This window comes from Cyprinus carpio, chromosome A1 (assembly GCF_018340385.1).
Source record: "Cyprinus carpio isolate SPL01 chromosome A1, ASM1834038v1, whole genome shotgun sequence".
Lineage (NCBI taxonomy): Eukaryota > Metazoa > Chordata > Actinopteri > Cypriniformes > Cyprinidae > Cyprinus > Cyprinus carpio.
In genome coordinates, this window is record NC_056572.1 from 1,164,819 (window position 1) to 1,183,313 (window position 18,495).

General features: G+C 36.5%; 1 protein-coding gene across 1 annotated transcript; it reads right to left on the reverse strand.

Moving 5' to 3' along the window:
* Positions 1-1,197: 1,197 nt before the first annotated feature.
* On the reverse strand, positions 1,198-17,963 carry ncapd3 (non-SMC condensin II complex, subunit D3). The gene is given in 35 exon segments (XM_042710825.1): positions 1,198-1,593; positions 1,666-1,729; positions 1,916-1,978; positions 2,792-2,833; positions 3,565-3,632; positions 3,807-3,904; positions 4,047-4,217; positions 4,423-4,533; positions 4,623-4,819; positions 5,252-5,385; positions 5,513-5,650; positions 5,745-5,823; positions 5,918-6,157; positions 6,248-6,349; positions 6,548-6,656; positions 7,228-7,335; positions 7,416-7,525; positions 8,421-8,518; positions 8,728-8,919; positions 9,029-9,249; positions 10,419-10,553; positions 10,977-11,050; positions 11,143-11,262; positions 11,348-11,383; positions 11,513-11,765; positions 11,884-12,009; positions 12,823-12,895; positions 13,071-13,204; positions 13,295-13,382; positions 14,388-14,449; positions 15,527-15,688; positions 15,836-16,011; positions 17,044-17,206; positions 17,297-17,448; positions 17,827-17,963. Coding segments are annotated over 35 exon segments (4,224 nt in total). The 5' UTR covers positions 17,879-17,963; the 3' UTR covers positions 1,198-1,520.
* Between the last annotated feature and the right edge of the window lie 532 nt (positions 17,964-18,495).

Here is an 18,495-nt window from a genome sequence, read left to right on the forward strand (position 1 = left end):
ACTTTATACAATACGTGCATGAAATATCTATAAACTGATATCCCAATTTTATTCAATGTATCTATACACTGCATCTAATTTGCATATTAATATGTTCTTGGGGCAAACCTTAATAGTAAAAAAGAAGTGTTATAATGAGAGAAATAACTTCCATATTCATTAGAATATCTCATATTTATTAGGAGTATTGATCTATAATTTCTTGTTGTGTCTCCCCAAAATGCCAGATTAAGATCATGTTGGTCCTGGTGTCCTCCACAAATTATGCCCTGTTTTGTAAAAATTATATTCTGATTTGAAACCCCATAACATTTTTCTGAGATATTTATGACAAACAATTTGAAAATTTGCCAGATTTAAATAATTACAAAACATTATGATATTTTTCTAAGAGTGCTATATTTGATAATTCTGTCAACATCAGTCATATTTAAAGACCAAGGAGAGGGAGTGTTTATGATCAAACCTCCAAACATTTGATATCTCTAAAGCCCAGAACGTGCTCTGTACAAGACATCCAGATTTAAAACTGTGGAAGAGTCTCACTAAAATATAATAAATTATAAATATATTAAAAAGTCTATGTCTGGGTCCAAGGAGCTATTCTATTCTATCTATAGCACACCTGTACATACAATTTTGCCAATTTATATATTATATACATATGTGTATGTTATTCATATCTTTATTTTTCATAATTTGTGTTGCTGTTGTCTCTGTGTACTGGAAGCTTCTGTCACCAAGTTGGCAGTAAAGCTCTTTCTGAACCTGCAGTTTATCGAAAGGCTTCTGTCGCTCTCGTGTGACACTGAGAGGAAACACAACCATTGGGACACTGCTTTCGCACTGAAGATCAGATGCTATTGAAATGCACAAGAGGCTCTTTGGAATATTCTAAAATCACGCTCGATAACATGGTCATCAGGCTTTGTCCATACCAGTTTAAAAGCTGCAGTTATTAAAGCAAAAGAGAGTATTAGAAAAACAAAAATATTCTTACATTCATGCCATTAAATTTTTTAGGTGGCTCCATTGATCCATTTTTATCAAGAGGCGATGTATATAATGAATAATCATTAACATTTACTACTAGAGACACATGCATAATTATTCTAAGAGAAAAATCAGATAAATATTTTATATTTCTTGTATGCTTCGTATTTCTTTGGTAAGGAAAAACATGCTCATTTGTGTTGGTGTGTATGTACAGAGATGAACTTTATTATATGACAAATATAAACAGAGCAATGTTGTGTGCCCATGCGTGATGCATCTGCTTTTTTATATAACAGCCATTAATTGCCAGCCACACTTTCTGATATGAACGTTAGGAGAAGTAGACTGTGTGAACATTAAAATATAACAACCAGGCAATCCACACAATACAATCCAAAGCATCAAAGGCATATAATAACACTGCTTTTAACAAATAAGACAAAATGAAACCGTAAAAAGAGTTATCAAGAGAAGTGTGAAATAAAGAGGGCTTGTTCTAAACGTATGGTGAACTGAAATGTTTACTAGAAGCGTTTTTTGCTTCTCAGTTTTTGTACAAGAGGAGATTCAACATTCCACTGCCTGGGCACCGGTTTTCTGAGGGGTGGATGAAAATAAAAATTAAACATTGTAAATTAATCTTAACTCATCTGAAATGTATGAACTTACTGTTGTTCGGGTGACCTTAGATGTAGAACACTCTCTTCTTCATCCACAACTTTGCTACCTATAACTAGATAATAATATTTACATTCACAACCTTCCATTTAGTACTTTTGCCGCTGAACAGCATGGAGCAGTCAGTTTTAACACTTTAGATGTTACCAGCTATGAACTATTGATACACTTGGGTTATAGTGTCATAAATGAGATTCCTGACCTTAAGACTTAAACATGGAAGAGCATTTGAAAAACGTACCTCTTTTAGATTCACTGCAGATGGCACTGACTTGCTCTCCAAATGTCACTTCATTTATGCTCGCTCAAACAACAAAAAAAAGAGCTCATTTAAATAAAAGTTCCTTTGCATTTCTCAAATGAAAACAACAACAGCTCGTTTAAAACTGTAAAATTGACATACAACAGCATGCACAATCATTTCAATAATGTAAAAAAGCACATCCATTGAATTTAAAAACATGTGATGTAGGGCAGTGGAGGGAAATTTTTTTATTTTTTTTTGGAATGCGGTGTCATGCCTTGATACGCTGCAAAAAGTAAGTGTGACAGTCAAATACGTCCGTCTAGCACATACTCAGAAAAACAATGGAAAAGCAGCACAGTGGAATGCAAAAATGAACATTTGTAAGGATGAACATTTGTGACCCTGGACCACAAAACCAGTGTCAATTTTCCAAAATTGAGATTTATTCATCATTTGAAAGCTGAATAAATAAGCTTTCCATTGATGTATGGTTTGTTGTGATAGGACAATATTTGGCTGAGATACAACTATTTGAAAATCTGGAATCTGAGCGTGCAAAAAAAAATTTAAATATTGAGAAAATCATCTTTAAATTTGTTCAAATTAAGTTCTTAACATTGCATATTACTAATAAAAAAATAAGTTTTAATACATTTACAGTAGGAAATTTACAAAATATCTTCATGGAACATTAATTAATATCCTATTAATATCCTAATGATTTTTGGCATAAAATATATATCAATAATTTTGACCCATACAATGTATTTTTGGCTATTGCTACAAATATACCCCAGAGACTTAAGACTGCTTTTGTGCTCCAGGATCACACTTGTCATTACGGGAGACATCCAAATGATTGAATCTGACCTTGTGGAGTACTGATGGCTCTCCCAACCTGTTTTCCTCGTCCTGTCAGAGGAGAGAGGTAGAGAGGTAGAGAGGTAGAGAGAGTGTAGAGAGAGAGAGAGAGAGAGAGAGAGAGAGAGAGAGAGAGAGAGAGAGAGAGAGAGAGAGAGAGAGAGAGAGAGAGAGAGAGAGAGAGAGAGAGAGAGAGAGAGAGAGAGAGGTGGGTGTTAGAGAGAGAGAGAGAGAGAGAGAGAGAGAGAGAGAGAGAGAGAGAGAGAGAGCTTAAAATGATTTTTAACTGATAATATAGATGCTCTTTATTAAAGTACACAAAAAGCAGTGCATTTTGTTTTATTATTGCCAATGCATTTTCTTGTTTTAATTTGCCAGCCAGAACTGAAGCAAAATACGCCTTAGACTGTCTAAAGTTTGTAACAATAATTGCAATTTTGATAATTTATTATTAACTATTAACAATTATTATTTGGTATTTGTGTGAAGTCCAGTTTGAATTTTAAGAGACGGAAAATAAAATATATACTTCTATTTAATTGAGAAACTGAGTCTTATATAAATATGGAAAACATTTTATAGAGAATATTATATACATATAAACATAAATAGGTTTATATTATAACATATACACATATTATACATAATAAAATAAATCATCTAAAATTCCTTTGTAGAGGTGAAATTAATTATTTCAACCACAGATGTTATAAAATTCACATCAGAAATAAATGACCTTTATTGTTCAGTATAAGCAGTATTATTGTTGTTATTGGGTTTACCTGTTGAAAAGACTGTAGGGGAAGAATGGGTCCTGACTGGAGTTAACATGCCTGCAAACGTGCGGCGCCTGAGAGAAAGAAAGAATGATTGTAAATCCAGCATGACTTCATAAAAAAAAAAAAAAAAAAAAATCACATTTTTGCCTTACAGATAACATTTACTGATGATATCACACTGATATTATACAAACTAAAAAAAAACACACATTTATCTGTTGTACTGGGATGAGGCTCAGTTTTACCTCAGAGCATCAGCAGATTTTGGGGTTTGTGCGGGACCTTTGGTACCACGAGGGTTTAGAGGGGAGGCAAAACCTGTCTGCCCCCCAACATTTGTTGCCTGGGCCACAGTAAAGAATGGGAAAGAGAGGGAAAGACAGGAAAGAAAGAAAGAGAAAGAAGTGGTCAAAAACCAGCAGTAACACTTCATGGCTCTGTTGTCACCTCTGCTACTTTCCGATGCATGTGCATGTTTGACTTACGTTTCGTTGGGGTGAAAATGTGAAGCTGGCTAATTGATTCTCCATCTGCTGTTGTTCCTGTTGTTGTTTTTCCTTTTCAAACCGTTTCAGGTTATACTCCACCTCTGCAGCCAACTGCTCATCAGCAGCAAACAGCTCCTTCACTTCTGAACGATATTCCTGCATGGTCACCTGTAACACACACAGACAAAAGGCAGCTGTCAGAATAAACAAAAGGCTGTTTAGAAGCAAAAATAAATAAACTGCTTCAAATACATATGGTTAAACTAACTCTAATAGTGATGGGTGTGAATAACAGATTACTCAATAAAATGACATCAGGGATCAGTGATTCTCTTTTGTGCATGCATTTTATTTAAAGTCATGTCTTTATCACCTGTAGGTAGGCCATAAGGTGTTTCAGGACAGGTGAGTGTTGCTCTTCCAGCATGTTCTTCAGACTGATGATGATTGGAATAACATTCTCCACAAAGTTCCTCTTTTGGACCTGCACATAAAACAGATTGCAAGTTCATCAAAGGTCAGACAATAGTTTTTTGACCGCCTTCAGAATCCACCTTCAGGACGTTCGTTCACCTGGGAGACCAGCTTTTTCTGAGCCACCTGTAAGACAGCTTTAGCCATGGCCATCTCATCCTCCTGAGGTTCCTCTCCTGCCGCTGGGCCACTCATGGCTGTCAGTTTCATCTCTTTCAGCGACAGGATGTCAAATGTATCTGCAAGCAACTCTGAGCCGTCAGAGTCCAGAGGCAGCTCAGAGTCCACAAAAGTGGCTGGAGAAGAGAGGACTCTGTAAGAGCAACGTCTATGTAACACACCAGTGTTTTCTGAACATCTGCTGAATCTACAGCATATTTTAAACCATTTGACTCCAAACTGTAAACTGATGATAAAAGGTGCATTCCTGTTGCACCCTCTACTTTGAGTTTCCTTCAGTTGAATTCAATCAATACAGAAATAGAAATAAATATAAAGAGCAATATAAATAAAATATAAAATCTGTGCTCACTGTTTAAATTATTGAACACTGAGATTTCAATCAGTATTTTGTCCTGACTGGAAGCCAGAGTTATTTATTTGATGATTGCATGAGCAGGATTTGTATGCACAATAATGAATCATTTTATTTTCTCCACCCTTGAAAAGCACCAACCGGCACTGCTAAAAAGTGCTTAAATTTCACTTCTATCACACACAGCTCTCACCAAGGATGTCCTGGCAGATTTTGGTTGTGATATTGAATCGCTGCTCGTCAGTAAAGTTTTTTAAGAGGAACCTGTAGATCCTGAAACGTTTGCCTTGATTCTGTCGTCCTTTCAGAGAAAACCTGCTTTTCTCACTGACAGAAAACACACAAACACACACATTTTCAGAACTCGCAGCATTCCACGGAGTGGTTGCTTCCCATAAATTAAAAGAAAATCTTAATTATAGAACATATCCAGATGCATAATTTCAGAATGTACCTCTCGGTTTGAAGGAATTTATTATACTTCTTGTGTTTCTCATAAGAGTTGAAGTGGAAAATGCATTCAATAAAATGCTGGGAAAACATGAGGGGACTCTTCTTAAGCAGGAGGTCAACCAAGCAGTACTCACAGAGACTAAACAAAAACAAATGACATCACACCAAAACGTTAGATTATATGGCAAAAGAAACCGCACTGTGATAAGCTTTTCTTTGGCGATATTACTTACTCCACAATGGCAGGATCTGGGTCCACAAGAACAATAGCAAAGCGGAAAAACAGCGCACCTTTCCATTTCACATATTATTTTTGTTGTGTTGCGGTACGAAAATAAATATTAATTATGTTTGTTTGGTTTGTTTGAAGATGCTCTGAGGGTCTGATCACAGCTTTGAGTGTGTACCTGTAGTAAGTTGGTGAGCATAATGAGGGTCTGCTCTCGGACGATGGGATCTTTGTCTCTGAGACAGGCTGAGATGTTTGGGATATATCGGGTCACAGTGTTGGTGTAGCGCACACAAAGATCACACATCACCACAACCACATTACTGCGCACGGCCAGCTCTGTGCCCACTTCCAGCTCCCGCGCAAACACTGGCAGATACTTCAACATCAGCTCCTCGTGCTGCAGACACAGCTTCCCTGTGACAGAGAACGAGATCAAACTCAGAACAGATGTTTTCACATTCTGCCTATTAGGTTACGTGTGTCTAAAGCAAACATATTTCACACCTAATGTGATAACTGCTTGTGCTCGGACCACTGTTGACATGGAATTGGGTTTGAACTGAGACAGAGGCTGACTAGCAGGCAGCTCATCTCCTTCAGCAGGAACTGGAAGAAACAGAATAAACCGGAGACAGAAGATGGTTTTGCGACATTAATCCAAGACTGATATTGACAGCAGATGTAAAATGCCTAAAGCTGCATGTTAGTCTGGGTAGAGCTCTTGGTTATCATTTTTATACTAATCATATTATTGACACACATATGCAAGTCCACAACAAGCAAAACAAAGTTGCATGGACTCACCTGGCTGCTCTGAGGGAGTTAGAACAGACTGAACCACAAGGAAAATTCTCTTTCCTACTTTAGAAGGGCAATGGAGCGAAGCAACACCAAGCGTATGAAGATGTTTCACCTGAGACAAAGGGGATGGATTGAAAAAATTCAATAAAAAAAATTGCCATTTTAAAATGCAAAATGTAAATTAAAAACATCTTGATTTGTGTAGGAGCTTGTCAAAAGATCAGAAGTTTTATCCATAATGTTAAAAGGAGGATATCATATTTTCATTGATCTTCTGAAATAAAATAGTTCAATGTACCTATGAAACATGCTATAATTTTCAGAAACTTCCACCCCAGGCAAGAAAAGACCATTTATTAAAATAAAACCGCAAAAATGGCTTGTTCAAATGACAGAACCTAAAAATATTAATATATGATTTACAAATTTTACAATTTGTAAATCATTTTTGCAAAACAATGGTGCTTATTGGATGATCAGAATCAAATAATCAAAATAAGTGCTGAGTAATTTTAAGCAACAAAGACTTGTGATGTTTTCATTTCATATGCAAAGAGCAGTGCAGAAAAAAACAAACCGTTTAATCGTAAGGCTCAAAGAGGGCGTAAAATAGTCCTGTAAAACTAGATTAATTTTTTGTTGCAAAAAAAAGTTGACAACTTTAATAAAAGCTTGGTCTTTACCAGCAGGTCTTCATTGATGTTCTCAGCTCCCTTCTCTTGTAGAATGACAGCAGACAGATAACTCTCACACACAGAGACCAGCTCTCCACAGAAACGATCCAGGAACCTCTGAAACCCACAAAGAAATTATTAAAGTATAAATATGGCACATTATATTAAGACCTTTTTTGTTAATGGTATAATCTTACCAATGTGTCCTGAGTGTTGTCTGATCTTGAAAATCTGACCAGAGTATCCACACAGGAGCTGATTACCTCCAAAGGCAGGCTGAAAGTCTTCAACCAGCCCATCAGATCATCTACACAAGTAAAATGTACACATTTGCAATATATTTGAATTCAAATACCATTACTAACAAAGTTGCATTGTGAATGCAAAAGTTTTGTATTACCTGTCTTATGCCATATACTACAGTACAAAAGTTTCAGGTCACTAAGAATGTTTTTGAAAGAAAGAGATATATATATGTGTGTGTGTGTGTGTGTGTGTGTGTGTGTGTGTGTGTGTGTGTGTGTGTGTGTGTGTGTGTGTGTGTGTGTTTAATTCAGCAAGGATGCAACAACGACAATAAAAAGTGACATTTGTAAATGTCACAAATGACTTACATAGCACTTTGATAATAATAAGAAATGTTTCTTGAGCGGCAAATTGGCATATTAGACTGGAGTAATTATGCTGAAAATTTAGCTTCAATCACTGGAATAAATTAATTACATTTTACAATACATTAAAAGAGAAGTTATTTTAAACTGTAATGATATTTCACAATATTACTACATTTCTTATTAGCCTAAATAATTGCAGACTTGGTGAACAGAAGCGACTTCTGTCAAAAAACATCTCACTGACCCCAAAGGTTTGAACAGTAGTGTGCATCATCAATCTGAAGTACAAATGTCACAATAGCAGTTCTCAGTTCATCTGAATCCAACCTGACTATAAATGACTCGTGGTTCAGTGAGTGTGTAGAACCAATAACGTGACACAGTCCAGTTAAAAAGAACTGCCTAACAAGACCAAAGTGTTTGCTCCTTGAATATGTAATAAATGAATGCCACCTCACCAGATCAGTTATGATGAAATCACATCACCTGTCACCATTGGGAACTATTTTTATTATAATTGCAAATACTTTTTTGATGCATTTGCGGCCATTTCAGTCATAGTCTGAAGTCCTGACGCACCACACGTACCTACTATTCTGGTCTTGGTGTCATCATTGAGATTGGACGCAATGTCTCCCAGAACGCTCAAGATGTGACAGGTCATTGTGACTGAAACAACTGGTGACCTGATAATTAAAACAAAAACATAATTCTAAAAGTCATAAAACAAGTATTTTGGAACAAACATGCCCATCAATCAAAATCTAAATTATTAGATCAAAACTACATATTTTCTGACCATTTTCCTTTATACTATAACTGTTTGTGCATTTACAGTGAGGTTAAAATTTCACAACAAAAATCACATATCACTTCCTTAGCTCTGCTTTCTAACCTGATAGTATTCTCCCAGGTATCCAACACTGTGCCATAATTCAGTTTAGGAGAGCAACTGGCAATTTTAGCTAAGAGCAGCCAGGCGGCAGCGGCCCTCTCTCCCTCAGTGTGAGACAGCAAACCGTTCACAAAGCCAGGAGTGAACTTCTGCTGCGGAGCCCACACGCTGAAAGCCTTGCTGAAATACCGGCTACAGAAGAGAGAGATGTGGGGGAGGACAGAAATAATAAAAATGAAAAAAAAAAAGAAAGAAAAAAAGGGGGGACATGTCACAGATGGTTAGGACACGTGTAACTGACCTGAGGTGTTGACACTTTTCACACATCAGACCCAGTAAGTCCCAGGCCAGCTTCTGAGAGGTGTCGTCATCCCGATATTTGCCTTGACTCTTAATGTGAGCAATGACGACATGGTCCAGACACTCTAGAGCTTTCTCTTGCACAGAGCTCTCAGAGTCCATGACAGCCGGTAACACTCCTCTCAGCCAGGCCTCCTGCACCTCTCTATTCTCAGGCAGAGCCTGGAAACATAACGATAGAAAGGAAGGTTTGGGAAACACTCGAAACCAGTGTTCATCACCATAGTGACAGATAAAGTCTTTTAAAGCCTAGAATAAGAATTCAAACCTGACATACAGTACAGACCAAAAGATTGGAAACATTACTATTTTTAATGTTTTTGAAAGAAGTCTCTTCTGCTCATCAAGCCTGCATTTATTTGATCAAAAATACAGAAAAAACAGTAATATTGTGAAATATTATTACAACTTAAAATAATAGTTTTCTATTTGAATATACTTAAAAAAAATAATTTATTCCTGTGATGCAAAGCTGAATTTTCAGCATCATTACTCCAGCCTTCAGTGTCACATGTAACATCCAGTCTATCACATGATCATTTAGAAATCATTCTAATATTCTGATTTATTATGAGTGTTGGAAACAGTTCTGCTGTCTAATATATTTGATGAATAAAAGGTTAAAAAGAACTGCATTTATTAAAAAAAACCAAAAATTCTAATAATATATTTTCTTTACTATCACTTTTTATCAATTTAACACATCCTTGCTGAATAAAAGTATTGATTTTATTTTAAAAAAAAAGAAAAAAAAATTAATGAACCCAAATTACTGACCAGTAGTGTATATTGTTATTACAAAATATTTATATTTTAAAATCATAGCTTCTTTTTTTTATTTTTATTTTTTTTTACTTTTTATTCATCAAAGTATCCTAAAAAAGTATCACATGTTCTGAAAAAATATTAAGCAGCAGAACTGTTTCCAACTTTGATAATGAATCATCATATTAGAATGATTTCTAAAGGATCATGTGATAATGATCCTAAAAATTCAGCTTTGCATCACAGAAATAAATGATAATTTAAAAGTATAATAAATTTAAAAACAATTATTTTTAAATTGTAATAATATATCACAATATTACATTTTTTTTCTGTATTTTTGATCAAATAAATGCAGGCTTGATGAGCAGAAGAAACTTCTTTCAAAAACATTAAAAATAGTAATGTTTCCAAACTTTTGGTCTGTACTGTAGGTAACCATTAAAATGCAGAGGCAAAGGTTTGACTGTTTTGACTAGTTAATCATATTGGTCATAACAGGTAGACAGTATGAACCCATCTGTTGGATGAAGCAATGTATTGTGAGGTTTTGAGGGGGTGCTCACAGCGAGGAGATCCATAAGGCACTGCATGGCTTTTTTCTTCACGGAGACAGCAGGATCCCTGCAGCGATCTGACAGAATACTCAGATTCTCTGCACTGCATGAGATCACCCCATGCTTCAGCAGACTCATGACGGTCTACACAAACACATGGAAGACAATCAGTTATAGCTGCTTTCTTTATACTATTTTGACTATATAGGGCCCATATTATAAAACAAAGTGTTTTTTTTCTATGCAAACATACTCTAACAATAACAATGCAATAACAAAAAGTTCCCTCCCCAGTCCACAGAGAGCATTTATGGAAATTAAGCTACAAAAATGGGTCAAAAACAACATATGAATGTACAACAGCAGTGCTTTAAAGCAACTTTTTCAAAGGGTCTTATCATATTGTACAAATCATCTAACAACTAAACTATAGTATAGATCAGCATACTGATTAAAGCACCACTGTTAAAAATATACAAACTAAAAAAAAAACCTCTCCAGATGAACAAATTGACACTCAATAAGTTAAAATGTGAAATGCTTCAAAATGTAGAATGTGTTTCATACCTCCAGTGCACTTTTTCTAGCATTGGTTTTTGGATCGCTGACATGTTTTTTAAATAGAGTCAATGTTTCCTCATCTAATAGTAAATAAAAAAACATTAATTAAAAAAATAGACAGTCATGCAAAATTTGAAATGTAAATGATTAGGCCTCTATGAGTCGAACTTACTCTGTAAGGAAGAATTCATGACGCTCCTGTGAGTCGTGGTAATGCTCTTGTGTTTTGTAAGCTCAATGGTTCTGAAAGTCAGAGCGGTTTTCTGAACAGTCTCTCTTCTTTTTAGAGTTTCTGAAAAACAAAACAAACTGAACCATCACTGACTATAAAAATGCTTCGCCCTAATTTCATTTTAAATACCAAAATATGATCTTACGCTCAGAGCGGCCCGACTCGAGCATAGTCTGAGCACCTGCAGAGAAAAGAATGAGCTTATTCAGTATTCAAACATATTGCTTGTCGTAACTAAATTATAGAACTTACTCATACAGAACATTTTACACAGAGCTGTACAGTTACCATACTGTAGTAATATACTTACTGTTGGAGAAGAGCTCATGGACACATTTTGTGGCATTCTGGGAACCCAGCTCCAGACACTGTGCCAGGCAGTGCAATGCGTGACCTCTGACTGTGGGGGAGACATCATTACGATGATTGTAGATGATGTTGTGCACCAGAAACCTGTGAGGAAGGAACACAGCCAGCTCGGGGTCCACGGTGTCGTCCACATCCCTCTCACTCTGCTCCAGGAGGACCAAGGCCACATCAAGTGCAAACATTCTGAATGCCACCTGAAGAGAGGTTTTAATTGATATCCATCAGGAACAGATAAGAGCATTGAAAAATATAAAATTAATCTGTGCATATGGTAAGTTGTGCTTAAATGAAAATCATCATGGGGCAGTTCACCTTGTTATTTCGGGAGTAGCTATAGAGCCACTTAATGATGGCTGCATAGTCCTGACACGGCATCTTAGCCATCAGCTTCCCAACAGCCTGTGCTCCACTGACTCGATATTCAGACTTCTCCACCATCTGAAACACACACACAAACAAAGAGTGAGATATGTGGAAAGAATTACAAAGAAATTATGTTTTTTTTTATTTAGATATACAAATTAAATTGAAAATGTAATTAAATTTACAATTTAAACTGAATTAAAGATGTGCAAAAAAAATCAAACCTTAAAAGTATTGCAAAACAAATCCATATTAATCTATTAGTTTAAAGTCCTGTGAAGATGAGATCGCTGTACATGATAGAATTTATCTAGGCTTTTAATAACTAACACACATTCAAATTCAATCATAAATTGTAATCACGGAAGTTTGTGTGAATGTCACATGCTAGAATGTGTGTGAGTATCATATAAAGCAATCAACGCCTTCATAACCGTTTTGGATTTAGTTACCTGGACATCCAATGGACGGACAGAAACGTCTCAGGTTTTATTAAAAATATAACAGAAGATTAACCAAAGTCTTATGGGTTTGGAACAACATAAAGCAAATGACGATAGAACTATCATTTTTGGGTGACCTATCCAAAACAATTGTGGTTGCTCCAAATCTGTTTTTCAGTAAAAGTCAAAAGGAAAATTATATAGAATCTCCATTCAGGTCTTTGATGCAAAAATATATGAACTCCCTTTATTATGCTTTTTTAGTTGTGGTCACTCTAAAATGTCATATGCATGCAGATTCTTCAAAAATGTCCATGTTCCATGAAAAGAATAACAACAAACAGGTTTGTAACGATGAGGGCTGAGAGTCAATAATGACATAACTGAAATGACTGAAATGAAGCAATTCATTTTAAGTGGAATATTCTTTTAACATGAAATATACCTGATGGCAGATGTGCTGCACAAGTATCCTTAAAAGCGGCAATGTGGCCTCCCTCTGCTTATCAACAATATGTCTAGAACACAGGACACACATAATGCATATATAAACAACTCACAGAATCAATGCTGAACACAGTAGGGGACAAAATAAATTTAGAGAATGCATGTAATTTTAGAAACAAAACATAAATATTCCTATGTGGAAATATTACTGGAACCCTAGAAAGAAGGGAATAAGTGGTTACTAACCCGATGAAAAGCATGGCCTGGTCTCTGGCACCACAGACAGCCTGAGATGGAGCAAGAAGACACGGCTTGGACCTCTCTTGTGTTTTCATCATTAGAATAACATACAGCAGCTTGCGGAACACTCGTCGACGGCACTGTAAAATGCAACACGCACAATGATCAAGCAATGTAATTTAATGAATGTAACTAAAATGAGGAGGTCTTTCTGGAGTAAAAACACCCACCTCATCTCCTTCACCATGAATGGTTGAGCAAAGTAGCCCCAGTCCATGGTAGGACAGCTCAGGCAGACTCTGTAATTGGTCGACATTCCTTAAAGAAAAAAAGGTCATAGTGCTGGATATAAACTCCGATCTATTTGTGTGAAAGACTTATATTATATTGTTAACTAAAACCATACATTAAAATAGTTTTTGTGAAAGGGTTAGTTCACCCAAAAATGAAAATTCTGTCATTAATGTGAAAGTGAAAGTGAAAGTCGTGACATTTGTCAAGTATGGTAACCCATACTCGAAATTGGTGCTCTGCATTTAACCCATCCAAGTGCACACACACAGCAGTGAGAAGTGAACACACCCCCGGAGCAGTGGGCAGCTATATATCCAGCGCCCGGGGAGCAACTGGGGGTTCAGTGCCTTGCTCAAGGGCACTTCAGCCACTGGTATTGAGGGTGGAAGAGAGCGCTGTTCATTCACTCCCCACCCACAACTCCTGCCAGCACCGAGACTCGAACCTGCGACCTTCGGGTTACAAGTCCAAGTCTCTAACCATTAGGCCACAGCTGCCCCCCCATTAATTACTCACCCTCATTTCATTCCAAACCCGTAAGATCTTCGTTCATCTCATCTCAATTGTTGAATAAAGTCATTATTTTTTATTTCTTCGTGCACAAAAAGTATTCTTGTAGCTTCATAACATTACGGTTGAATCACTGATGTCACATGGATTATTCTAACGATGAACTAACTACCTTTCTGGGCCTTGAACGTTTCAGTCGCATTGCAATCCATGCAGTGTCAGAAAGCTCTCGGATTTCATCAAAAATATCTTAATTTGTGTTCCGAAGATGAACAACGGGCTAACGTGTTTGGGAACTACATGAGGGTAACTAAAGACAGATTTTTCATTTTTGGGCAAACTATCCATTCAAGTTATTTATTTATTTATTTTTTAAAGTGACAATCACATAGCAAAACTATGAAAACAAAAATATAAAAGGCAACTCAAAATATTAATACTATAATAGTATATAAATAATGCTAAAAAAATAGTGCTGAAATGCATTTCCTCATCTTTCTAATTTTCTTTTACATTCACCTTTCCTGAGAGAATGACAGATCTCCAATGACTGGCTCAAAGTTGGTAAGTTGAGTGAAAAGCTGAAAGTAAATGAAAATATTACAAAAATCTCAGTATTCTGTAAAAATTATAGTAAAAATGCAAATGTTTTAAAGGCTTCAAATGTAATCATCAATTATGGCTGTGCAAAAAAATTGAATGCGATTTTCATGCGCATCTCATCAGTAAAGGCGCTCCTGTAGTTAGTAGTATATCTCCAGCACGTGCGTTCAGATCAGGATTGGCAGATTTTCACAACAAAACCTGCCCAATTGCTTCTCAAAACTAGTCCAATCGCGTTTCGTTCCGGGCGATAAAAATACACGTTTTTTTTGGCAGTGTTCCCTTGGTAAAATTCACATTTTAGGTGCTAAATATCACATTATTGGTATTGGGGTCGCTTCAACCCGCGAACATGAAAAAAACAACCGCAGACTTGGCAACACTGGTTGGCATTTACTACACAGAGCCGTAATTCACTGACAAATCTACACAAAATCGATTTTGAAATTGCAGGCGCTTCTTTGTCGATTTTGAAAGCGATTTTGTGTAGCTTGTCGGTGGACTACGGCTCTGTGTAGTAAATGCCGCTCCACCTGACCAGTGTTGCCAAGTCTGTGGTTGTTTTTCATGTCCGCGGGTTGAAGCGACCCCAATACCAATAATGTGATATTTAGCCCCTAAAAAGCGAATTTTACCAAGGCAACCATGCCAAAAAACGTGCAATCAGGGAATCTCCTGGAAATGTGACTGGGCTAGTGTTGGACTAGTTTTGAGAAGCAACTGAGCAGGATTTGTTGTGAAAACCTGGCAACCCTAATCTTAACGCACGTACTGGAGATATACTACTAATCACAGGAGCGTCTTTACTGATGAGATGCGCATGAAAAATCACATTCGATTTTTTGCACAGCCCTACTATCAATGTATGAAAGTATTCAACCATATTCTGATCTATACATCAACTTTATATGCTCTAAGAACCTGTTAACTAATGACTTAATATCCTCAAGATCACTGTAACAAACTATGTTAAGATGTATGCTAATCCCCAACACAACCACAAGTAACACACAAGTGCTGAGTGAAGCTGGCATGTGAAAGCATCATTTACTGACCTGAACACAGCTGTCAGCACTCTGAGGTTTGTCTCGAAGCGAAAATCTCTCTAGAAGCCTCAGAAGTGTGCGAACCAGCAAGACAATGCCCTCTCTTAGTTTCAGCAAGTCCTGTGGAGAAAAGTACACCCCTTGTTCCTCATCATCTTCATCAATCTCCATCTGCTGGGAAACAAAATGCCAAAATACATTTCACATTGACAGATAGACTGGACTTCTTTCAGCAATGTGTCTGCATAGAAAAATCCCTTTTAAAGATGATGAGTGTAAATGTTACATACACAAAAAAGCAAAAGCAACATTCTATACCTCTTCTGACACTTTCTTTGGGGGTTTGGATCGTTTGCCAGTTTTGGGGTCACCTTGAGAGCTCTTCAAACAATCTTTCTTGCGTTTCTTGCCAGAGTCTTGAGGCCAGCACTTCAGTGGCATGTTCAGACAGGTATCAAAAAGAATCTGATGGTACACTTTATTCGCAACACTCCCTGAAGATGGACAAAAACATTAAATAAATTAATGCAGGCATAACAACCGGAAATCAGTGCCATGCATTAGGAAGGAATTCAGCTAGATGCAAGAGACGGAAACAATGAAGGTAAAATAGTAGCAAAACTCGAGCACTTGTTGATTTGAAGGTGAGAACTTGTAACTTGAAACTTACACTCACAGCACTGATTTGAAAAGATGAATCTTTTGAACTGCACACAGAGGCAACAATCAAAACACAATCATCATAAGTTATATATCATTTGAAAGCTTAGAAGCCCAAGATTCATCCTGTGAAAAACATTTTGAAATCGGACATTGCGTTATCATGGAAATTGTACTTTAAAATCTTATGGTGGTCTCCTCCCCCTTAGTGGGCAGTGTCAGGTGTCATATTACAAAATGCATTAAGGTCAAAACTTTTTATAATCTTGGCAACAAACATATCATTGGAAAAGGTCTGAGTCTCAGGATTCCATATTTGGTGGTTATTTTGAGTACTGAAGTAAAATTGACAGAGAAATCTAGTGAAAAATTCATTAAACAAAATTCAAAGGAGTTTTGATGGCCCCCAGTGGCTGTTTGTGGTATGACGCCCGAAATAAAATCTCACAGGAACCTCAATTTTTTTCATATGAACTTCAAATTTGGAACATAACTTATTTAAACACAAGACTTTAATTTTATACCAATTTTAGAGTAAAGCCTGTTAAGTAAAATATTAATAATAAATAAAATAAAATTAATATAGCACATTTTATTTACAATACATTTAAACTTCTATAACTTTTTGATACTTTAAATTTTTTGAAACATTTTTGCCAAAATCTGCTAATTTTCTTCTTTAAAAAGAGACCAACCTTAGGTCTATATTCCAAAGTGTTCATAAAATACAACAATTTAAGTTTGGATAGTGCACTTTAATGCCTATTTTAAAAAATGGGGGGTGACAGTTAAGGGGTTAATTAATCAGAGCTGTGAGTGTAAATTTCAACTTACTGACAGTTTGTTTACTTTCTTAGGAAACTGACCTGGAATTTTTAGCAGCAACAAGTACAGAGAGGCTGCCTGTAGACCACATAGTCTCTGCTCGAGACTGGGACTTTTGGCTTTAGCACTAAGGATGAAATAGGACAGGACGGCCACCAAAGGTTTTGCAGAGACACCATTCTCACCAAACACCACCCAGACACTCTGCAGGAAGAAAAAAAAAAAAACATCATAAGCAAGGTACATTTACACTGGATCACAAAGAAATCACAGCATCATCACGTGACGTCATACCCGTGTATCGTCATCATCCTCAGCGGAGAAGGGCAGAAGCTGCTTGTAAATTGTTTTGAAAACATCAGGGTCTTCCTTTATCTCCTCCTCGATAACAGGGTCAAGAGGGTCTGTGTGGGTGAACTCAAAACCCCACACTGCATCCACCCAGGCTGAAACATACCAACAAGTCAACAAAACAAGTACACTCTGGCTAATAATGCTCCAAAGCTGAGACACAGACAATGATTAACTTACGCGAAGTACACTATTTAGTGATATACGTTAGTCATTAGCCACCTTGTCTGATTTCGATCTAATTATAAACACTGTGACAGATTGAACGGGTAGTTAAAATTCCTAGCTACTCATCTTCTGCTGCTATGCTAAAAAAAATAGCAAACGACGAACCGAAATCAAAACAAACCCCGGCAATTACAGAGAGCGCTCGAGATATTTAGAGGTTTAATACAACAATACACAAAGTGAATCCCATAATTAATTTAGCAGTTGTTTCTAGGACATGCTCGTGACGAAAAATGGAACCATACCTGAAGACACACTGTTTAATTTTAATAACTGCAGCGCACGTATCAACTCCATACTTCGTTCAAAACAACGCGCCAATATACTAGCCGCACTAATCCCGGCATGCCACGGGGTACGGCGACGTACGCAAGATATGCGCTCATGAATATTAATTAGATAAATACTTTTTTCCCCCTTTTTTTTACTTTTCCATAATAATAGTACAATAACGTTCATAAATAGTGTTAATCCCTAAAAATAAAACATACATAAAATAAGACATAAAGACAAAATAACGTCAAATAATGACGAGGTTTGTCGACTTATTAATATTCAAAGCAGTTCCGTTTTGCGGGATACAGCGCGTGCGCAACGCTTCATGCCTATGACGCAGTTACGCACGTTCCTCAATAAATAAACAAAAACAGAATAACAAAGCGACCAACCAGCTGGAGCACTGATTTCTTAAATGTACTTTATTATACAGGGGGAGAATATGAAAATAACATATTATGCATTGTATAAGTTGTATAACCTGCTGTTATAAAACTAAAACGGATACATAAACTAATTAAACTAGTCTTAAAAAGTTAGCCATCTAATGTGTTTTCTTCTAGATTGGTCATAACTGTTTAAAGTCATTGACAAAAATTTAGATTGGGACAATTTTAATCAGAAAAGTGAGTCTAATT